Below are 16978 nucleotides of genomic sequence, written 5' to 3'. Positions count from 1 at the left end.
TCAAATTATTAAGAATCAACCGTATATAATGGATACACTGCAATGAATAATTAAATTTTAGTATTTCACAATCCCTACCACTAGTCCACCAACTATCACATTTTTGTTTTAATCTTACCCTGTCACACTTGATATCAGACAATTTTATGGCAACAATATTACTTGCATATTTGCAAATAAAGTGTGAAAGAAAAATAAGAATGTTGTGGCTACAGAGGTTCTATGGATTGACAAGCTGTTAGTATTACTAAGACATACAGTTGGGGTGGGGTGAGAGGAAGGAGAGGGGGGAGGAGATAGAGGGGGGAGGGGTGAGAGAGAGAGAGAGAGAGAGAGAGAGAGAGAGAGAGAGAGAGAGAGAGAGAGCACACAAGCATCAAATAGGACAGAAAATGAAAATAAAGGGCAAATGCACAAAATCTGTTCATTAAGGGTTTTATTTTTAAGAGAAAATGCTTTAGCCTGCATGTGTTTTTTACAAATCCAGTAGGCCAGGAAGTAATGTGATGCACTACTTAATAATCAAAGTCCTGCAGCAGTTCAACAAACGAAAAGTAACCTACAAATCCCATAATCTATCAAAGAAAAGTATGATGATGAAATACCCCTCTTTAAGTAAGAACATGTAGAGAATCTTTAAAACATTCTTAGACATGATAGCAATTAAATCAACCGTGCTCATCATTTTTTGAGACAGTTTCATCCAAATTAAATTACTTTCTGCAAAAATAATATGATAAATTACCATAGACACTAAACAGTCTTAAGAAAAATGTAGCATTGAAAGTAGTAGTAGTAGTAGTAGTAGTAGTAGTAGTAGTAGTAGTGAGATTGAGTGAAGAGAGGATCCATCAACATTTTAGGGTTAACATTCAAAGACAAATTATGTAAAGAGATGTTTCGAAACTTTCAACAATAGCCATTTCTTCAGCTTCTCTAACACAATACTATAAATATGCATTTTCCAACTGTCAAAAGGACAATAATCTGGTTTCACCTTTAGATTTTTATATTAGGAATACTTATCAAGTAACTGTTCTGTATATGTATCTCTTGTTTACTTAAATTTTTTACAGATATTTACACCTTTTGTGATTGTGTTCACCGCACTGTCACCAGTATAGCAATCTCTGGTATCAGATTTTGATAAGCAATGTTTAAATATGAACGAATAGCAATTTAGACTGGACTAATTAACAGGCAGAAGTAAGTCAAGCAATTTACCAAATAAAAATAATAGATTGCTATGGCAACTTGCTTTGACTCAGTTTCATTGATGGGATACTAAGTAGTCACAACAACTTGTCTAATTCTGTTAACTTGCTTGGTATGCAAATGAGTATTCACCACAGTTATTTTTCCTCACTCGTAACATATAAAAGTTATTTACCTATTACGTATCTGTAATTATGTATGATCTGAGATTATTCAGCTGCTGAAGACTCAATATCTGACAAAAACATCAAAACGTTAATTTTACAGCAGTGCTATTACACGAATGTCTAATCAAATTTATCATAAGATACCAACTGAAAATATTAAGCTCTATCCCAGTTGATGGCCAAAGAACAAAAACTAGTATTTGAATATATAACAAAAATAGTTTCTGATAGTTGAATCCTATGATGCAGCTGACTTTTGCTTTGATGAAATACATCGTGTGATTCAACTGATAAGATGGAAGGAACTGTTACACAATTATTTCATTGGTTCATGCCACAGATGTAACAACAGTCCTTTCACTACTACAGCTTGTATATCCGCTAAATTAAGGATAGGGTAACATGAAAGCAAGATGAAAAATATGTAAGACATACTTCATAGTCTTTATTGATCTTATAACAAAGTCTTTGCTACACTCACTGAAGCAGTGATTTTTAAAGCCTTTAAAGAAGCTGGTAGTACAATATTCTTCAGTACAGTAATGATAAATAAGACACACAGCACTACAACACTGGTTATGAAACTTCGGGGGTAAAAATGTAAATCAGATCTAATATATGCAGAATATAAGTTACAGAACAGCCCTTAAATATATACAAATTTACATAGTGAGATAAGTGTGATATTAAAGTAGAAGTATGAAAACGTTTATGAAATAAAATATGATTAAAAGCTAACTGGGTTTCATATTTTTACATTATAATCTGAGCAGCCCAAGTTTTTGTCACGAATATGAATAGTATACTTTTATTTGGAAAAGTACGATGTAGCACCACCACTCATTATAGAATGAATTCTATTTCCAAGCAAATAGGGATTAATTGTTCTCAGGAATATTAACTAACAGATTTGAGAAACCCAGTCTTTGAAACAAAGGAACAAATACTGAAATAAGTATTTTCAATTTCATAAAAAAAAAATTGGTTTAGTTAGACTTTCCACAAAACCCTGCACTTCATATTGCACTGCCATTTTATCTTCTTTACACAGACTTGAATTCTCAATGTTTTTATAACCAACATTTCATACTGGTCACAATTCTAAACATTTACCAAAATGATTACTCAGTCTTTTTCTTGCATTTCCATCTTATGGGTGTTTCAGTACACTTATCACCACAGACAAGATACCAAACTGTAGAAAAAGTAACAGGCCTTCATGGAATAGACTTAATATTTTCAGCAACCTAAGCATCAGTTACATGTGTAATAATCAAAAAACACAAATAATATTGGTAATGCTTGCACTTTATAGCAATTTGAAAGTGACAGTTGCAACGTAGCACATAACAGCCAAGGCTCCAGTTCAGGTTTGGTTTGTTGCGAGTGCTTGCTCTGATTATAATTTTAAATATTTCCCACTTCCTCCATCACTGTGATTAGGAAAACTGACCTCATTAAGAAGATATTTGGGGCTAACAATGACTACCCCTGAAATACTCGTTAACATACATGAACATTTTTCTCTTCAACCAGACAGTGAAGAAAGGTAATTAATGAACAGGATTTCATACCCACTCACAATAATCAAGATGTCAGGCTTTCTACCCCGTCCCCCACACACACACACACACACACACACACACACACACACACACACACACACACACACACACACACACACACACACAGAGAGAGAGAGAGAGAGAGAGAGAGAGAGAGATTGGGGGGGGGGGGGGGCGTTGCACTACCTTCACGCATTGGTTCCATGACACTGAAGGGGGGGGGAAAAGTCATGCCTTTAATAACACAAACCACTCACACAGTGCAATACTTACAATGTCAATCATAATTTGGAAACAAAGTGACTTAACCTTCATTGGATAATATTGTCTTTGGTATATAACAAACCTGAACCGCCTCACAAAAAATAAACAAACAGCATAAATTAGAAAGGAATATGCTTTTTACTGTTGCTTGACCAATTATTAAGTCAATATTGTCATGCAGCATGAGTCAGTTGAAGTTGAAGTATAGGTGGACATGAGAGAGAACATTAAAATGGTGGCTTTTTTTTAACAGTTCAAATTAGCTTGCCTGGAGAAAAGCAGCGGCAAAACAGGAGACACAAATCAATGAAAATAACTCATACATACGAAGTTACGTACTCATTGCAGTAGGAATTGCTATAAGTAAATATAAATCCAAAATGTTTCCTTGTTTTCTTCTTAGTAGGCCTCTTGCATAAAAATGAAACTCTCATGCACACTGATAATCAATGCAATACAAATCAAACAGGAATTAGTAAATTGCCAATCAACAGTGAAATAATTAGGGCAGTGTTCTCATTCTAGTAAGCTGCTCAATTTAAACAACTTGAAAATTAAGAGACAACCAATGATCAAACCAATATTGATAGAAGCAATTGGACTATGTGGATCACAAAGTTATATACACATATCTTGGAAGAGACAGGGGGGGAAGTGTGTTATAAATTGTAAGTGTGAAGTCCTGGAAAGTAATAATTACAGTAAACACAGACAGGGACAGAGAAAGATATTCATTCCTGCCCAATCACCATCATTCGAAAAGAAAAAGAACACACCCCATACAGCATTACGAATATATGAAAACCAGAATTTCAAATGTTTAGAGGATATTGTCAGTCTCAATTGATAAAGTTGTGAACTCCTGGCAAGATAGCTGCCAAAACCAGTTACTTAATATGAAGAATCTTCTCAGTGTCAGTCAATAAAGATTCAAAAAAGTTAGCAAAGGGACTCAAGAAAGATTCTTACACCCAATGCTCAGCAGTCCGTTATACACTGTCAGCACCTGAGTGGCAAAATGTTTTGCTCTAACTAACACAATAATATACAATAACAATAGAAATATTTTATGACTAATTTCACAGCATACTATACCACTCTGCTGCTGCAGTGGCCAGTAAAGACAAGGACTAAATAACATTCAGTCCTTAAATATGAGATATCACAGACCATGATAGATTATTGTGAGTAAGTCACTAATACTTTAAAGTGATAAATATTTCAATCACCTGTTTTACAGGTCAAAATTTGTGCAGCCCAAGAGCACATTAACCTTAGAGTAATGTATCACATAATATAGGAATATGTTCTCTTGCAAGAGCTTAAACTAATAAAATAATTATAGGGTGATGTTGTGTACGACAAAAAGAAAAGAAAAGAAAACTCCTTTTCAAACACACTTAACGTATAAGTAGCAAATGGATAATGGCAATTCTCAAAATTTGTTTTTGTGCATCAAAACTTACCATTTCACAAGATACGTAAGTATTCACACATATACAACTTAAGTTTAAGACATGTTGTTGCACCAGAGATGTCTAACAGTCAATCTGTATAGTAAGAACACCGAAAGTGAAAGAAAAGAATTACCCCAATCACCATGGTGAAATTAAGTATAAAAATTGTACTATTTCGATATTTCTCAAATGAAATAATACAAGTAATTTAGAAATGAGACTAAAATGAAATGATCAGTATTACAGACGACATCTAATATTTATATACATTCGAATGAATTGAAGCTATGTAACATTATATGTACGATTTTTCAAAATCTGTAGTCTCACTTGATTTCTTCGACTGCTCATCGGATTAGGAGCATAGCCGATGGTCCCCTGCATCTTCATTGTCCGCAATATTTCAGGGTTGATTGGTGGTGTTCGCCTAAAACAGAAGTATTCACTACCTGTATGCTTTTACTATGTACATATTATTAAAGAAATGAACATAAATTTTCAATAGTAAACAAAGTTTCATTTTTAATGTTATTCACAGAATAATGAAAATGTTTTCTAGTAATGTTGAATAGTAATAGTTTTGTAACAGAAAAGCCAAATACCTAACACTTTATACATGTCAACTAAAACATAAGTGTACATTTCCTTCTCATCATATCTCATTATGACCCATGACCTACGTAAGCTGAGAGCTGGGGTACGTGTCATTCAGCAGCATTTTTTATGTTCTTTTCGGTGATATACAACACAACGTAGATTCTAACTAAGAAATTTCAACAAAATACAAATGGAAATTTAGAAATAATTTTTTTCTATTCTAGAAGTACATAATTTTAAATTTTCAATATATTTCCATAAATACTTAGTACTGTTATATACCAAATGGCAAAATATAAATATGGGATGATTCTTGTTTTTCCACTAATAGCCCCATTATGACCAAACCACCTTTTAACAAATAGGAGTTTAATTAAAATATACAGAAAGGCAACTACAAAATACCAGAAATATAAAAATATATTCTTTAAACGAAACCAATTAGCATCTCCTATAATTAAATTAAGTTGATTACTTAATTTAAATTTATACATTTTAAAGTAAATAGCCGATTAATTGGTAAAACAAAAATATTGAACAAGGGACCCACAACTGCAAATTTAAATAAGGTATGAAAAAAGTATTGCTGTAATAATTCTGGTTCATGACACTTTGACAAGAACTTTTAAATACAAAAATTAAATACATGATACCAGTTTCTGAATAGCAGGTATCATATACAGTCAAATCCAACACAATAGGTACTAACAATTTTAAACGTATCACTAACCCGAGGAAAAGATTAAGTTTTGAGTTGAAAGCAGTTACCAAAAAATTAATCTCCGAAAAAATTCTCTCTGACCTTCAAGGATTACATATTAAAAGGCTGATTACATTTTAAAAAGGCCAATTGGGTTTCACTTACAATAGAAGTGTATGTTATCCTAGTCTAAGGAAATGGATTTACCTTTCTGACAACATCCCCAACTGACACCCACAGGACACCTGCATATATAGATAAGAGAATAGATGTAGCTGGTCTGCATGGATGAAGGAAAGTTATTTTCACTTTATCGGGTTCTTCACTTTTTTTCTAAAATGTACCCAAGCCATCAGTTTTTGGCATACACAGTGGTGACATATCCTGATCTGTCATGTAACTTAGGTCTGTCCGGTAATATAGTTGTCTCTCTCTCCCAACACTGTACAGCATCTGAAAAATATTTCACTAAAGTGTGCGTCGTTTATGATGGCGGCCAAGTTTAGGTTCGTTCTGCGCAACTGACGTCACAAAACACAGTCAGCCAATGAACAGAGAACGACGTTGCCAGAGCTCGACTGTAGTGCAGAGCATGGACGAGTGTCTTCAGTTTTAGAAACGTTCAATCATAAATAAAGTAATTGAACAAAAGCAATGTCTTGATAGCAGACACTTTTATAGAAAGTTTGGAAAAAGCATTCTTTACACCAATTGCTTCATATTGTATTCATTAATTAAACCAAACAAGCAATAAGCCTCCTAATTCAGGCGATAGCAAGGAAAGGTGTTTGAATCATTCTCACTAACCGCTTTTTTGCAATAAAGAACAGCGGTAAGTGTTTATTTCCTATTGTACTTCGACGAAATGTGAGTAATTCATAATCATACCAACAGTGTTTGTCAGTATTTTGCGTGATATTTTGAAGTCCTCTGTGAGATATATTAAATGACGAGCTGTGTTAGCATAATGGTTAAAGTGTATGGCTGCTAAGCGAAAAGTTCTGAGTTCAAACCTTGATCGATGCTTAATATTTTCTTTATTTTAAAAACAATATCAAAGTGTCTTACTTCATGAATTTTATTTGATTGAATGTAATTTTTTGAAATTTCTAGTGGTAACTAAAATCGACCATACGGAAAGTATACGCTATGGACTTACCTCTGCAAACTCTTCAAAATTTTGTGCAATGGTTTACTACATCTAATGCTGCACCATAACTGCGTTGAACATCGAAACAAAGTTAAGTCATTTATGGGGGGAAGGTATCAGTCAAGAAGATGTGTAAAAATCAAATTTTTGGGCCAAATAGTTTTTGTGAAATCAAATGATAAAGTGTGTCAAAGCAGTGTAAACACCATGTGTCTTCACAGGCGAGCAGTGCAATGATGACAAAATCGCGCACATCGCGGAATGCGGTGAGCACGTCTCTGTAGCAATGAAAGGGTTAATGCGGCCGTGGTGGCTTTACTTACTAAACTGCGCGCTCCCCCCTAAACGTAAGTTTAGGAACTATATATACTATGGCGCTGCGTCTCTTGGCGCGTACAACTGGCAACACAGCAATCTCCCACGTCTGGGCGGGCATGCGCGTACCGCCAAGAAAAAAGAACTGAACTAAGGTAACTTTGATATAGTGTTGAGAATGAATTAAAAATGAATGAATGAAACTGTTGTGTTCCTTTGACTGCTTCTTCAATCTGGATTTTTAAGAACACTTCTAAGCAGTGTACTCTTCTTGAGTAAAATAGCAAAATCCATTTTTGTTACGTTATCTGCTGCCTAATCAAATAGATCTTACAGGGTTTGGGTGTGGTTGCAGTATGCCCTTCGCAAACTTGCAAAAGGCTGCCAGTCTCTTAATGGAACTCCTTGCTCCACTGCTTTGTGTGCCACAACTAAAAAGTGCAACTATTTATTTTTTTAGTAATTTTCATGAAGGCAAAGGTTCAAAAAAATTTTCTTATTTTTGTATCGGGCAGCAGAACTGTTTGAAAAATAGTAAATATTTTTTGGAAGCTTTTGAAATTTGTTAGATATGAAATTAGCTTCTTTTGAAAGCTGTAAACAGCTACTGTATTGTGCTCCAGGTAATCGTAAATAATGACAAAGCTCACATGCACAATTTTGTCTTCCTGTCTATAATATATACACGAGTTCCTCAACCTTTACATAAAAATGGAATAGAAATATACGAAAACAACATTTCACATGTCTTCGCTGTTCATAAAAACAAAATTGCAAGTTTGTCAATAATAATTTATACTTTCTGAATTTGTGTTCCCGATTGTAGCATACACCAGTGCCTACCAGTAACACATCCACTTGCATTGATGCGTGCATGTATCTGTCGTGGCATACTGTCCATCAGATCAAGGTATTGTTGGTTCAGATTGTCCCTCTCCTAACGGTGATTCGATGTAGACATATCTGTTTTGTGTGTCAGCTCATCCACAATCAACCCTCTTCAATATATCACAGGCATGTTCAATAGGGTTCAAGTCTGGAGAACGTGTTGGCCATTCTAATCTAGTGATTTCAATACCATGAAGGAATGCAATCACAAGATGTGCACGACGAGTGCGAGAATTGTCATTCATTAAGACTAATTCCTCTTCGAAATGCTGCTGATATGGTTGCACTATACATTGGTGGATGTCATCTCTCAGGCATTTTGATTCCCTTCAATGATCACCAGTGGTATATATTGGTCCCATAAAATGTTACCCCCAAAACCTGAGGGAACCACCACCTTGCTGCAATCGCTGGATAGTGTGTCCAAAACGTTCAGGCTGACCTCAGTGCCTCTCAAAACATCTCTGACTATTGGTTGAAGGCATATGCGAGTAGAACTTTATGCCAATTCTGTCAAGTCCACTCTGCAGGTTGTTGGGCCCATCTGTACCGCACTGTATGGTGTCTAGGTGACAAAGAGGGACCTTGCCATGGACGTTAGGAGTTAAGTTGCACATCATCATGCAGCCTATTTCGTACAGTCCCAGTCTAAACACTGATGTCTTCAGGCTGCACAAAATTTATTATTTAGCATGGTGGCATTCCTCTCAGTGTTCCTTTGATCTAAAATTCATAAGCAGTGGTAATCAGCTGCAGTAGCAGCCTATGATGGCTGGAGTGAGGCAAGTAATTGGCAGTTCCTGTACTCTGTACTTCATCCTTGTCCAAACAAAGTAACTTTGGTTCACACCAAAACATCTGGCAACTTCCCTTGAGAGCCCTTTTTGACAGGTTAACGATGCAGATATAATCAAACTTCAGAATCAACCTTCTGGGCATAGTGGAACTGCAGACAACACAAGTAGTGTACTTCTTCCTTGTGTTATGACTGGAGCTGATCGGCTGTCTTACGCACTCCGTCAACGAAGTACTGCACATGTATGTTTGTTTAACTTCTATGCAGGTTGAGTGACTTCTATGAACAATCTAAGGGTCCGAGTTATTGATGCAACATATGAATTCAAAATCAGTCCTCAGAAGACCTTGGAACCAAGGTGATACAATGCCTTTTTTGTTTGTTGTATAACGAAAGGATGTATAGTAATTTGTTGGCTTGTCCAGTGGTAACTCTGAGCTTCATCCTGTGGATCTGTGAAAAATCACATGTAACAACAAATTCAGATTCATTAACATTTTCTCTTGTTGAGTTAAGGAATGCTCTGTTGCTTGGCAATGGCATGCCATACCATAAAGGACATCTTAGTACAGAATAAGTTTATAAATTATTCTGACATTCTGTACATTTTCTAGGTTACAGTGGTCAACTGACATCCACTAGTGGAATTGAATTTCTAATTAAATTTTCATCGAGACTGTCTTGTAAAATTTTACACATTACACTTTCTCATGTGCAGTACTTACAGTTGTTACAATCAACTGATTATGTGTTGCAAAGCATTTTTGCAATGCACTGCTTGTATTTGTTTAAGTTGCCATTTATTATTGATTTTATTTTGGCATTTTCTATCGTTAATTTTATGTTTTGGCAAGTTGGGTGCACACAAAAGTAGTGTGTGCCACTGTCCAACTTGGTCTCAACTCAGCAAATTTACAGCAACCTGTTTTTTATATTAGGAAACTTTTCTTCAAAATGTTTGTAAGCTTATTTAATGTTACACAACCTTAGGCCTTTTTGATATTTTGTTTTACTTCCATTTGGTTCTGTAATAATCATCCTGCAATCTTTAATACATGGCACTGTCCATTTCCTATTTGTAAACAATTCCCTTGCTTTGGATTTGGATCTTAGATAACCCTTTCTTCCAATTTTTTCCCATTATCTTCCTGGTACTCAATTTTTCAGGTAAACTCTTAAAATATTTCAGTTTTTTGCCCTACTTTTAGAATTAAAAAAAAATGGTTTTGAGATTTTGGAGAATAGATTTGTCAATATTGGTATCATTATTTTACAAATTTTCAGCATCAACAGGAAGTTGACATTTCATGGACTGAGAGATTTTTCCACTTTTGATTTGGCATAGTGTTGATATATTTTTTTCCTCATTATCAATTGGGGACTTGGCTAGTTCTTGAAGTAGTGTGTTAAATGTTTTAACTATCACTGGAATTTTAGTGACACCTGGGTCTTTGTGCAGGATGATTACCATCGATCCAGGTGAATCTTCACCTTCAGCATTTTATCACCAGCTGTATTTTTCCACTTGGTAATATCCCTAATACATTTATCACAAATCATGAAGCCATTAAGAATTTGTGGAAGTAAATCAGGCATCCACACTATGACATTTTCAATTTTTTTTTCTGCACCTCAAAATTATTTGATTTCTTCAATAGATTATAACACCGTACTCTTAAAAGTGATTTTTGTATCAGTGCACAACTTATAAAAAGTGCAGTGCTGTAAAACACTCCTCCAATATATAGTTTTGCTTGTAAATGAACTATTAAAAAATACCAAGTTCTACTAAAATGGATAAAAACTTGTCCAATACAGGATAATAAGTGCTTTACACTAATATAATGGTGCTCTATAATGGCTTAGGAACACTAATATACAAATTTTCATTATCCACCTTGAAAGGAACCAATACAGAACACAACCCCCCAACAAAGGCTCTAGTCACTGAATGATTGTACATAAAGTAAGTGCATGGCTCGAGACAGATTGTGTTTGTTTCACCCTGTTCACAGCCAGCATGCATAGACAGGTACCAACTTGCTCAGCCTTCAAACACTGGCTCAAGTCTGTATAAATGGAATATGTATTTTGATTAATCTGTTTGGACCAGAGCTATTACATCAATACTTACAATTTTTTCATACTTTATTTAAATCTGTCGGCCCCTTGTGCAATATTTTTGTTTCAGCAGTTACTATGCTATTGGTTTAAAATGTATAAAATTGAAGTAAGCAATCAATTTAATTATTAAATATGCTCATTGGTTTTGTTTTAAGAAGTTGATATTTTGATATTTCTGATATATTTTGTTACCTTCCTCTATGTTGTTATTAAATTCCCATTTGTTAAAGGTAGATTTGGTCAAAATGAGTGTGGAATAATTTTTCTTTTAGCAACAAACCCCTTTATCATCCCATATTTATATTTTGCCATGTGGTATACAACAGTACCAAGTATATTTGGAAATGTACTGAAAGTTTTAAATTATGTACTTTTGGAAAAAAATTAAATCAAACTTCTTATTGTATTTTGAAAAAAATTCTTAATTAAAATATATGCTGGGTTGTATATAACTGGAAAGAGCATAAGAAATGCCGAAAAAATGAAATTTCCCAGCTCTGAGATCTACTAGAACACATTTTGAGACGTCTGAAAAAAGTCCAGTCGTGCTTTTTTTGGCCAATGTTTGAAAAATTTACAGTCATATTTCAGAAACTGTTTGACGTAAAAAGAATTGAAATTTGGTATTTTTCTTAGTCTCAGCAGCCACTACGAGTACAACAGGACCTCGATTACCCAATATCCAATTAACCGAATCCACTGATTATTCTACCATGTACGTGTCTGACCATTCTGTACTCCGTACTGAACAACATACCAGCATTATCAATCAATTTTAGTTCTGTCATGACTGGTGTATAAAAGTGTTCAGGGATATTCAGGAATACAGTCACCGAGGAATGTAATAAATAAGAAGTGCAGGGAAGCTAAAGCCTAGTTTACAGAACGACACTGGGTTGCACGCAACTGTACTATCAGCCAGGGCGCATGCGCGACGCTCATTTGCGCAACTCATTGGCAAAACTAAACATTTTTGGTTTGTTACAACTCTGGTGACACTAGTTGCATGAGTATTGAGGTTAGGTGTGTAGGTAGAGAGTAAATGAAGTGAAATATAAAGTGGTGAACGAAGGAAATTCTTCGTTTCCTGGGTATCAGTGCTATGTACAAGTGTGTCGTAGGATTTTAATGACGTTGACTACCAAAGCAAGCAGTGATTTGCTGCTGTGCTTGATACTGTCATATTCAATCTCCATATGGATTGGTAGACAAGACTTGAGCTGTAGAGCAAAATCCTCTCAATTAAAATTATAGGAGTAAATACACAAACGATACACGCAAGCAAAACGTCTTATTGCCAAAGTGATAAGGAATACCACTGAATCCATGATAAGAAAATTGCGGCAGTGCATTGATACCAATGGTCATCACTTCGACACGTTCTGTAAATGGACATTCATGCCACTTTTGTGACCTTCATTGACCTTCAAAGACCTTACTGTAACATTTACAAAAACAAAGTTGACCTTCATATCTACGACGTGACCCTATCAAAAGTCATATTATGGCCCCTGTTTTCCCATATATTTGTCCCACAAACTTTTCAGCTACTGTCATACTTTCAGAGTTATTCTAGATGGCAATAGTTAGTGACTCACTCTGTATAACCAGACATTGAATTCAATATCCCTTACTGCATCTGCAAACTGCAACATTGAACAAAATATGAGATACACCATGTTCTTGTTTGACACAACTGTACCAAAAAACTTCACATATAAGTGTAAGAAATTTAACTTCAGTTTTGTGCATGTTAGTATGTGCAAGTTTATGGTAGATGCTTTATCATCTACACCAAACGCTTCCAATATTCAAAACAGATGTTCTGTCAATACTGTAGTCATCTGCTTCTTTGAAGTTTACAAAAAACGAGAAAATGGTTGAGGAAAGAGCGAGACAGAGCTGTATCCTTATCCCCAATGTTATTCAATCTTTACATTCAGCAAGCAGTAAAAGAAACAAAAGAAAAATTTGAAATAGCAATTAAAGTTCAGGAAGAAGAAATAAAAACTAAGAGGTTTGTCGATAACATTGTAAATAGGTCAGACAGCAAGGGACTTGGCAGAGCAGTTTAACAGAACGGACAGGTTCTTCAGAGGAAGATATAAGATGAACACCAATAAAAGCAAAACAAGGATAACATAGTTTAGCTGAATTAATTCAAATGATGCTAAAGGAATCAGGATAGGAAACAAGGCACTAAGTAGTAGAAGAGTTTTGTTATTTGGGCAGCAAAGAAGCTGATATATAAAATGCATACTAGTAATGGCAGAAAAAGCATTTCTGAAGAAGAGAAATTTATTAACATTGAATATAGATTTAAGTGTTAGGAAGTCTTTTCTGAAGGTATTTGTCTTGAGTGTAGCCAGGTATGAAAGTGAAACAGTTCAGATTGAAAGAGAATATGAGCTTTCAAAATGTGATTCTACAGAAAAATGCTGAAGACTAGATGTGTCAATCATGTAACTAATTAGGAAGCACTTAATGGAATTGGGGAGACGGAGACAAGAAATTTATGGCACACCTTGGGGGGGGCTCTGTTGATAGGACACATTCTGAGACACAAAGGGATCACCAATTTGATACTGGAGCAAAGTGTGGGTGGCAAAAAGCAGAAACAGAGACCAAGAGACGAATACAGTAAGCAGATACAGAAAGATGCAGGTTGTAGTAGTTATTTGCAGATTAAGAGGCTCGCACAGGATATAACTGTGTAGAGAGCTGCATCAAACCAGTCTTCAGACTGAAGGCCACAACAACAGAAACAATCAGAGCACATTAGGGGGAACAGCAGAAAAACCAAGTGACTTAGGGACAGCTTCACCTTCCCTTGTATAAAAAATTTTTCTTCGAGGAAAAAACTAACATAACAAAATCACTCAATACATATGTTTCAGTTAACAAGCTGCTGATATTTCTACTAAGTCTTTCAGATTTTCCCTTGTCTCTAGACTTCATGGCTAATGCATGTACAACTAATTTCCTTGAGACTTCAATGTTTCAGAGAAACTACCATAATGAACATACCCAATTAGACTATATCAAAACCTCAGCATTAATTTTTGCTTTAAACAGGGTGGTTTAGCACTCTTCGTGGTAACAAGCAGGAGCTGCAGTACGTCAAATGTAAATTCTTATAACGTTGAGATTATTTTAGAAAATGCACCAATAACCTAAAATGAAGAAGATATATGATAATTAACAAAGTTTGTGGGCTCTGCGCCACAGTGCAGAAGTACTCTGATTATGCCGTATTTGTTGGAGGTAACTTTAATTATTCAGATAGTGAAGGGAGACGAAAATTTAATAGTCATGGGTGACTGGAATTCGAGTGTAGGAAAAGGGAGAGAAGGAAACTTAATAGGTGAATATGGATTGGGGCTAAGAAATGAAAGAGGAAGCCGCCTGGTAGAATTTTGCACAGAACACAACTTAATCATAGCTAACACTAGGTTTAAGAATCACGATAGAAGGTTGTACACATGGAAGAACCCTGGAGATACTAAAAGGTATCAGATAGATTATATAATGGTAAGACAGAGATTTAGGAACCAGGTTTTAAATTGTAAGACATTTCCAGGGGCAGATGTGGACTGACCACAATCTATTGGTTATGACCTGTAGATTAAAACTGAAGAAACTGCAAAAGGGTGGCAATTTAAGGAGATGGGACCTGGATAAACTGAAAGAACCAGAGGTTGTACAGAGTTTCAGGGAGAGCATAAGGGAACAATTCACAGGAATGGGGGAAAGAAATACAGTAGAAGAAGAATGGGTAGCTTTGAGGGATGAAGTAGTGAAGGCAGCAGAGGATCAAGTAGGTAAAAAGACGAGGGCTAGTAGAAATCCTTGGGTAACAGAAGAAATACTGAATTTAATTGATGAAAGGAGAAAATATAAAAATGCAGTAAATGAAGCAGGCAAAAAGGAATACAAACGTCTCAAAAATGAGATCGACAGGAAGTGCAAAATGGCTAAGCAGGGATGGCTAGAGGACAAATGTAAGGATGTAGAGGCTTATCTCACTAGGGGTAAGATAGATACTGCCTACAGGAAAATTAAAGAGACCTTCGGAGATAAGAGAACCACTTGTATGAACATCAAGAGCTCAGATGGAAACCCAGTTCTAAGCAAAGAAGGGAAAGCAGAAAGGTGGAAGGAGTATATAGAGGGTCTATACAAGGGCGATGCACTTGAGGACAATATTATGGAAATGGAAGAGGATGTAGATGAAGATGAAATGGGAGATACGATACTGCGTGAAGAGTTTGACAGAGCACTGAAAGACCTAAGTCGAAACAAGGCCCCCAGAGTAGACAACATTCCATTGGAACTACTGACGGCCTTGGGAGAGCCAGTCCTGACAAAACTCTACCATCTGGTGAGCAAGATGTATGAAACAGACGAGGTACCCTCAGACTTCAGGAAGAATATAATAATTCCAATCCCAAAGAAAGCGGGTGTTGACAGATGTGAAAATTACCGAACAATCAGTTTAATAAGCCACAGCTGCAAAATACTAACACAAATTCTTTACAGACGAATGGAAAAACTAGTAGAAGCCGACCTCGGGGATGATCAGTTTGGATTCCGTAGAAAAATGGGAACACGTGAGGCAATACTGACCTTGCGACTTATCTTAGAAGAAAGATTAAGGAAAGGCAAACCTACGTTTCTAGCATTTGTAGACTTGGAGAAGGCTTTTGACAATGTTGACTGGAATACTCTCTTTCAAATTCTAAAGGTGGCAGGGGTAAAATACAGGGAGCGAACGGCTATTTACAATTTGTACAGAAACCAGATGGCAGTTATAAGAGTCGAGGGATATGAAAGGGAAGCAGTGGTTGGGAAGGGAGTGAGACAGGGTTGTAGCCTGTCCCCGATGTTATTGAGCAAGCAGTAAAGGAAACAAAAGAAAAATTCGGAGTAGGTATTAAAATCCATGGAGAAGAAATAAAAACTTTGAGGTTCGCCGATAACATTGTAATTCTGTCAGAGACAGCAAAGGACTTGGAAGAGCAGTTGAACGGAATGGATGGTGTCTTGAAAGGTGGATATAAGATGAACATCAACAAAAGCAAAACTAGGATAATGGAATGTAGTCGAATTAAGTCGGGTGATGTTGAGGGTATTAGATTAGGAAATGAGACACTTAAAAGTAGTAAAGGAGTTTTGCTATTTGGGGAGCAAAATAACTGATGATGGTCGAAGTAGAGAGGATATAAAATGTAGACTGGCAATGGCAAGGAAAGCGTTTCTGAAGAAGAGAAATTTGTTAACATCGAGTATAGATTTAAGTGTCAGGAAGTCATTTCTGAAAGTATTTGTATGGAGTGTAGCCATGAATGGAAGTGAAACATGGACGGTAAATAGTTTGGACAAGAAGAGAATAGAAGCTTTCGAAATGTGGTGCTACAGAAGAATGCTGAAGATTAGATGGGTAGATCACATACCTAATGAGGAAGTATTGAGTAGGATTGGGGAGAAGAGAAGTTTGTGGCACAACTTGACCAGAAGAAGGGATCGGTTGGTAGGACATGGTCTGAGGCATCAAGGGATCACCAATTTAGTACTGGAGGGCAGCGTGGAGGGTAAAAATCTTAGGGGGAGACCAAGAGATGAATACACTAAGCAGATTCAGAAGGATGTAGGTTGCAATAGGTACTGGGAGATGAAGAAGCTTGCACAGGATAGAGTAGCATGGAGAGCTGCATCAAACCAGTCTCAGGACTGAAGACCA

At 35.9% G+C, this 16978-nt stretch overlaps 1 protein-coding gene across 1 annotated transcript in view; it reads right to left on the bottom strand.

Moving 5' to 3' along the window:
- The window catches only part of LOC126175203 (PAN2-PAN3 deadenylation complex catalytic subunit PAN2), a 319055-nt gene that overhangs the window by 228511 nt on the left and 73566 nt on the right, over positions 1-16978 (bottom strand). The window contains exon 8 of the mRNA XM_049921812.1: positions 4999-5095. Coding sequence (XP_049777769.1) covers positions 4999-5095 — 97 coding nt within the window. The remainder of the gene's footprint in view (positions 1-4998; positions 5096-16978) is intronic.

The sequence above is a fragment of the Schistocerca cancellata genome, chromosome 3 (genome assembly GCF_023864275.1).
Source record: "Schistocerca cancellata isolate TAMUIC-IGC-003103 chromosome 3, iqSchCanc2.1, whole genome shotgun sequence".
In the NCBI taxonomy this organism is placed as follows: Eukaryota; Metazoa; Arthropoda; class Insecta; order Orthoptera; family Acrididae; genus Schistocerca; species Schistocerca cancellata.
The sequence above is the reverse complement of the archived record's forward strand: the minus strand, read 5'-3'. Positions and strand labels throughout refer to the sequence as shown.